The sequence below is a fragment of the Corvus hawaiiensis genome, chromosome 27 (assembly GCF_020740725.1).
Source record: "Corvus hawaiiensis isolate bCorHaw1 chromosome 27, bCorHaw1.pri.cur, whole genome shotgun sequence".
Lineage (NCBI taxonomy): Eukaryota > Metazoa > Chordata > Aves > Passeriformes > Corvidae > Corvus > Corvus hawaiiensis.
In genome coordinates, this window is record NC_063239.1 from 2036977 (window position 1) to 2042905 (window position 5929).

The 5929-nt window shown below is 67.4% G+C and overlaps 1 protein-coding gene across 1 annotated transcript; it reads left to right on the forward strand.

Annotated features, from left to right (window-relative positions):
- Positions 1–300: 300 nt before the first annotated feature.
- LOC125317533 (phytanoyl-CoA 2-hydroxylase interacting protein) lies at positions 301–4901 on the forward strand. The gene is made up of 5 exons (XM_048287336.1): positions 301–553; positions 1608–1791; positions 2505–2679; positions 3337–3454; positions 3576–4901. Exons 2-5 carry the CDS (start codon positions 1627–1629, stop codon positions 4108–4110), a joined length of 993 nt encoding a protein of 330 aa, XP_048143293.1. The 5' UTR covers positions 301–553; positions 1608–1626; the 3' UTR covers positions 4111–4901.
- The last annotated feature ends 1028 nt before the right edge of the window (positions 4902–5929 follow it).

A 5929-nucleotide genomic window follows, 5' to 3' on the forward strand; every position in this document is an offset into this window, starting at 1 on the left:
CTGTGCGGGTACCAGCATTCCCACGCACCTCATCCATCCCATTTTTGGGGCCGGGAGGGGGTGTCCCGGTTGTGCCGCAAGCGGCACAACCGGGACACCCCCTCCCGGCCCCAAAAATGGGGGGAACAGGCAGAACCTGCCCACCACCCACCCCCAATCTGCGCCCACATCCCACTCTGCCTCCATCACCTGACGCCGCACGCATCCCTCCATCCCATTGGCAGAACCGGGAGGTTTTTCCTTCCTCCCCCTTCTCTCCCAGCTCCTTGGATATCTATTTTTCCCCCTTTTTTTTTTTTTTTTTTTTTTCCTCTCCTCTCCCTCCTCTGGAGGGTGTTTGCTATTTCCGAGCTGGCTGGGAGGATCCCAGTCGCATCAGCCGCAGGCAGCGACGCGGCATCGCCGGGTACCACCGCGATCCCACCGGCATCCTCCGTCCTTCCCGCTTGGATCAGCCCCGCCGGGGCTCTCTGTCCTGCCTTCCCTTCCCTTCTCCTACCCTGCCACTCCACCGGCATCCCCGCGCATCCCGGCAGCCCCCCGGCACGGCCAGGTAAGGGCCTCACCGGTACCGTGACACCGGAGCAGCCACCAAATCCCGGTGGCGTTGGGACAACATCCCAATGGCATCGCTGAGGGATGCTCGGGGGGGCACGGAAGGGGGGCTACGGCACGGCTTGAGGGCTTCTAGCGGGCATGAGGTGTTGGGGACACGGGGACACGGTGACACGATCCAGCTGGAGCAATCCCGGTGCAGAATTCCTGCGCCACCGCCGGGCACGGGAATGGGGCAGCGAGGTGGCACCTTGTCCCCGGCGCGGTGACCTTCTGCCGTGCCCGAGGGCTTTGGCGAGGAGGACGTGCGGGGTGGCAGCGGCTTTGGGGTGCCTGGAGGTGCAAGGGTGGGGGGGCTGGGGGTCTGCGCAGATGGGGGGGGACACACGTGGCCGTGGGTGGCTGTGGGTGGCCGTGGGTGCCGAGTGACAGGGACACACACGGCTGAGCCCGGCGTGGGTGGCCGTGGGCACCCGGAGGGGGGGCGGTGGCACGTTGGCAGCCCCGCGGTGCCACGGCTGCCCCCGCACAAGCCCAGCGTGCTGGGCTGCAAGGTGGGGGGCACCCGCCCCCTCCAGCCCCCCTCGGAGCACCCCCCATTCCCGTGCCGTGGCTGTGACTCTGTGTCCCCTCTCGGCGAGCATCGCCCACTCCCCAGAGCGCCTTCCTGGGGCGCAGGGAAACTGAGGCACGGGCCGGGGCAAAGGCGGATCCAGCTTTTCCAGTGCCTGCGTCCAACCCTCCCCTCTCCCAGCAACTCCCTCGGCTCTCCCCGTGTTTTTCTTTCCCCACCCGGTGTTGAGCAAACCCCGAAACACCTTCTGGCGTCGCGCCGGGGCCCCGCGGCACCCGGGGGAGCGGCCGGGGCCCCCGCACCCGACCGGGCTTGTTCCCGGCGTCCCGCTGCCTGCTCCTGCCTGCGCTGCCTATTCCTGGCTCCCGGCCGCTTTTCCACCTCGGTGCCATCTGCTCCGCCGCGGGCGGCCTTGGCAGCTGCCGACGTGGGCAGCGAGAGGGGGCTCGGCACCCCCAAACCCGCGCTGTGCCCGCAGGAGCTCAGCCCCTCCGGCCATGGAGCTGCTCTCCACCCCCAAAAACATCGAGATCAACAACATCACCTGCGATTCCTTCCGCATCTCCTGGGCTATGGAGAAGGGGGACCTGGAGAGGGTCACCCACTACTTCATCGACCTCAACAAGAAGGAGAACAAGAATTCCAACAAGTTCAAGCACCGGGTGAGCCGGGGGAGGACGCGGGACCCCCTGCCCGCGGAGAGGAGACGGCGTTGGGAGGGAGGAACTGGCTTTTAGCCCTCTCTAGTGCTGAATTTGGGTCATTCCCCTCACGGGACACGCTGGCGGAGGGGACTGGGATGGGGATCGGAGGGTGACGGACCCCGCTGAGCCCCCGCGGGGGAGCTGAGCCGCTCCTGCTCCCCCTCCCCGTGCTGCGAGTCACTAATTCGGGCCGTTTTTAGCAGCGCCGTTGCCACGGTGATGCTATTTAATGTTTAACATTATTTTTTTTCTCTCCTCCCCAATAATAAGGGGTGGGGGGGTGGGGGGTGGGATATTTTTTTCCCCTCTATCTCCCGACTTCAGCATCCGCCGTTGCCACAGAAACGGCTCTGCACTGCGGAGCTGCTCCGTGGCCTATTGACACCGCGAGATGCCACCGGGAGCGGGGGGTCCCCGAGACCACCGCCCCTGCCCTTGGGGAGCCTGTGTCCCCATCGCAGCAGGGACACGTTTGGGGACAGGGACGGGGCAGCACTGTAGGGACAGAGCGGGGGGGTGGGGGCAGCCCGAGATGTGCCACCACGGTGTTTTGGGGGGTCTCAGTGGATATTTTGGGGTGTGTGGTGCCCGGCAGCATCCCCCCGGCGCGGGGCAGGGGTGCAGGGCGGGGGTGGGATGCTGTCCCGCCTGACCCTCACCCCTCGGCACAGGATGTCCCCACCAAACTGGTGGCCAAGGCGGTGCCGCTGCCCATGACGGTGCGAGGCCACTGGTTCCTGAGCCCCCGCACCGAGTACAGCGTGGCCGTGCAGACGGCGGTGAAACAGAGCGACGGCGAGTACCTGGTGTCCGGCTGGAGCGAGACCGTGGAGTTCTGCACCGGGGGTGAGCGGCACCGGGGCGGCCCGGAGCCGGGAGGGACGGTGGGGGCGTTCCCGGGAGCCCGGAGGGAGGATGGGGGCGATCCCAGGAGCCGGGAGCTGCGAGGAGGACGGGGGCGATGCCGGGAGCCGGGAGGGAGGACGGGATTGATGCCTGGAGTCAGGAGCTGGGACGGGGGATAGGGACGATCCCGGGAGCTGAGAGGAGGATGGGGGCGATCCTGGGAGGCGGGAGCCGGGCGGGGTGACGGGGGAACACTTGGAGCCGGGAGGATGAGGCGGACAGGGGCAATGCCCAGAGCTGTGAGCCCGCAGGGAGGACGGGGATGATGCCTGGAGTTGGGAGCAGGGAGGGAGAACAGGGGCGATCCCAGCAGCTGGGAGGAAGAGGGGGTCAGTGCTGGGAGCCACGAGGGAGATCGGGGATGATGTCGGGAGCCACGAGCCGGGAGAGAGGATAGGGCCAATTCGGGGACGATGGGGGAAACGCTGGGAGCCGGGAGCCCGGAGGAGGACGGGGGCGATGCCGGGAGCTGGCACAAGCCGGGCCGGTTGGAGCGGCAGCTGCTGAGTGGGAGGCAGGAGGTGCGGGGAGCTGCGGGCAGGGATGGGCTGCTGGAGGGGGATGGAGACGCCCTGATGTCCCCGTGCCTGTCCCCAGACTACGCCAAGGAGCACCTGGCCCAGCTGCAGGAGAAAGCGGAGCTGATCGCCGGCCGCATGCTTCGCTTCTCCGTCTTCTACCGCAACCAGCACAAGGAGTATTTCCAGCACGTCAGGTACCCCCAGCCCCATTCCCCACGCTCCCCTCTCCCAGGGCGCATTCCCTGACCCTTCCTGTTCCTGTCTGTGTGTCCCTCCTCCTCCTCCTCCTCCTCCTCCTCCTCCTCCTCGTGGCAGGATGCACTGCGGGAACGTGATGAAGCCGTCGCTGAAGGACAACAGCGGGAGCCACGGCTCGCCCACCAGCGGGATGCTGCACGGCATCTTCTTCAGCTGCAACACCGAGTTCAACACCGGGCAGCCCCCCCAGGACTCGCCCTACGGCCGGTACCGCTTCCAAATCCCGGCCCAGCGCCTCTTCAACCCCAACACCAACCTCTACTTCGCGGACTTCTACTGCATGTACACCGCCTACCACTACGTCGTGCTGGTCCTGGCGCCCAAGGGCTCCTCCGGGGATCTCTTCTGCCGGGAGCGCCTTCCCCAGCTGGACATTTCCTCCAACAAGTTCCTGACGTGCTGCGTGGAGGAGGGCGAGCTGGTGTACCGCCACGCCCAGGACAGCATCCTGGAGGTCATTTACACGGAGCCGGTGGACCTGAGCCTCGGCGTGCTGGGGGAGATCAGCGGCCACCAGCTCATGAGCCTCTCCACCGCCAACGCCAAAAAGGACCCCAGCTGCAAGACGTGCAACATCAGCGTGGGGCGTTAAGGGCGGGACGCGGGCAGGGCCGGGCAGGGGGACGGGCGCCCGCCGCGGGGGCTTCTCCCACGGACGCTGGTGGGTGGAGGGCACGGGTGGGCGCGGGGGACCCGGGCGGTGCTCCGAGGAAGGAGCCGGAGGGACGCTCGCCCAGCAAGGAGGCAGAGCCCGCGCCGCTGTGCGCCCCGAGGGAGGAAGCCTTCATCTCCTGGACTGGCCGACCAGCAGCATCCTCGCTGGCGTGAGCCCCGCGCTCTGCCCTGCTCCGCTCAGCCGCTGCGGGACCCCCTTCCCCTCCGGTGTCCCCCGCGTCCCCCCCGCCCCAGGTTCACGCAGCTCCCAGGGAGCCCCGGCCCTGCCAACCGGGACTGGGGCTCCCCGGCTACTCCAGGGGGTTCAGGGAGATGTTGGAAGCACCCCCCGGTTTTGAACTGTTCCCGGGGACGGGGGGTGCTCAGACAGGGACCTGCGGTGTGGGGGACCCCGGGCGTGCCCCCGTGTCCTGTCCCTCTCTGCTCTGCCATCCTGCACCGCCCCAATCCCCGGCCCCGCGGCCCCGGAGGCAGCCGGAGGAGCCGGGGAAAGGGGGAACGGATCTGAACCCCCCCCCTCCCCGTGCCCCCCAACCCGCCGCCCCCCGCATGAGCCGTCGGCAGCATGGCGCTTGCGTGCGGCCCCCCCGGGGTGCCCGCCCCCCGTCTCTGTGTACCCCCTGCACGCTGTACAACAACCGGCTCCCCTGTCCCCGAGCATCCCTGTGCTGTGCTGGAGGTGTTTCAATAAACTCTGTGCGGTCGCCACCGGCCGTGTCACGCGCCTCTGTCCCCCACGGGACCCCAAGAAGTGGCTCAGCATCCCCCGCCCCCCGCACCGATCCAGCTCAGGGGAAGGAGGGGTGGGACTGGGAGGGGACAAGGTGGCGCAGAGAATTACGAGCACCCTCCTGCCCTCGCCAGCTCTCCGAAAAGTTCAGGCTGGAAGGGCCTTTCTGGAGATCACCGGGTGCATCCCGCCTGCCCAGGCAGGGTCACCTGCATCAGGTGACACAGGAGCACATCCAAGTGGGTTTGGAATGTCGCCGGAGAGGGAGACTCCACCCTTCCCTGGGGCTGTCCCAGTGTTCCGACACCCTCCATGTAAAGTTCTTCCTCATGTTGAGGTGGAACTCGTGTTTTTGTTTCTGGCCATCGCTCCTCATCCTGTCATTGAAAAGCTCCCCGAATTCGGCACCCCCTTTTCATCATGGAGACCGAAAACCCCTCTGGATGAAAAACCCCGGTGCCCATCCCGGTTCTGTCCGGGCACAGGCCATGCGGAGCATCCCAGCCCTGGCACCAACAGGCAAGCGGAGCCTCCCCGCCTCACCAGCAGCGAGCACGGGATGCAGGAGGGGTCGAGGCACGCGGGAGCACGCGGTGGGCGCGGGGGCCGTGTCACAGCCCACCCGCCATCTGCCAGCGCCGGCGCGGGGACGCACTGGAGCACGCGGTGGGCGCAGCACGTGGCACCCACCCACCCCACGGCGGGTGCTCTTCTGGCTCAGAGACACCTCAAAATAAAGGTGTGGGGACAGAACCCACCTGCAGAGTCCTGGGGGGCAGAGGGCTCCGAGCCCACCACCCATCACAGGACCCACTGTCACCGGGAGATGGTCTGGCTGCCCCTTGGTTGGAACTCCTGGCTCTGCTCCATCAGAACCCCAAGGATGGGGGTCCTCCCTGAGGACTGGGGTCCGTGCAGGCTCCTGGGTGCTTTTCCCCCCCAGTCCAGCCCCATTTTGGATGCTGTTTTGCTGGGTTGGAAGCAAAGAGGCCGGGGCTGCCCCCGC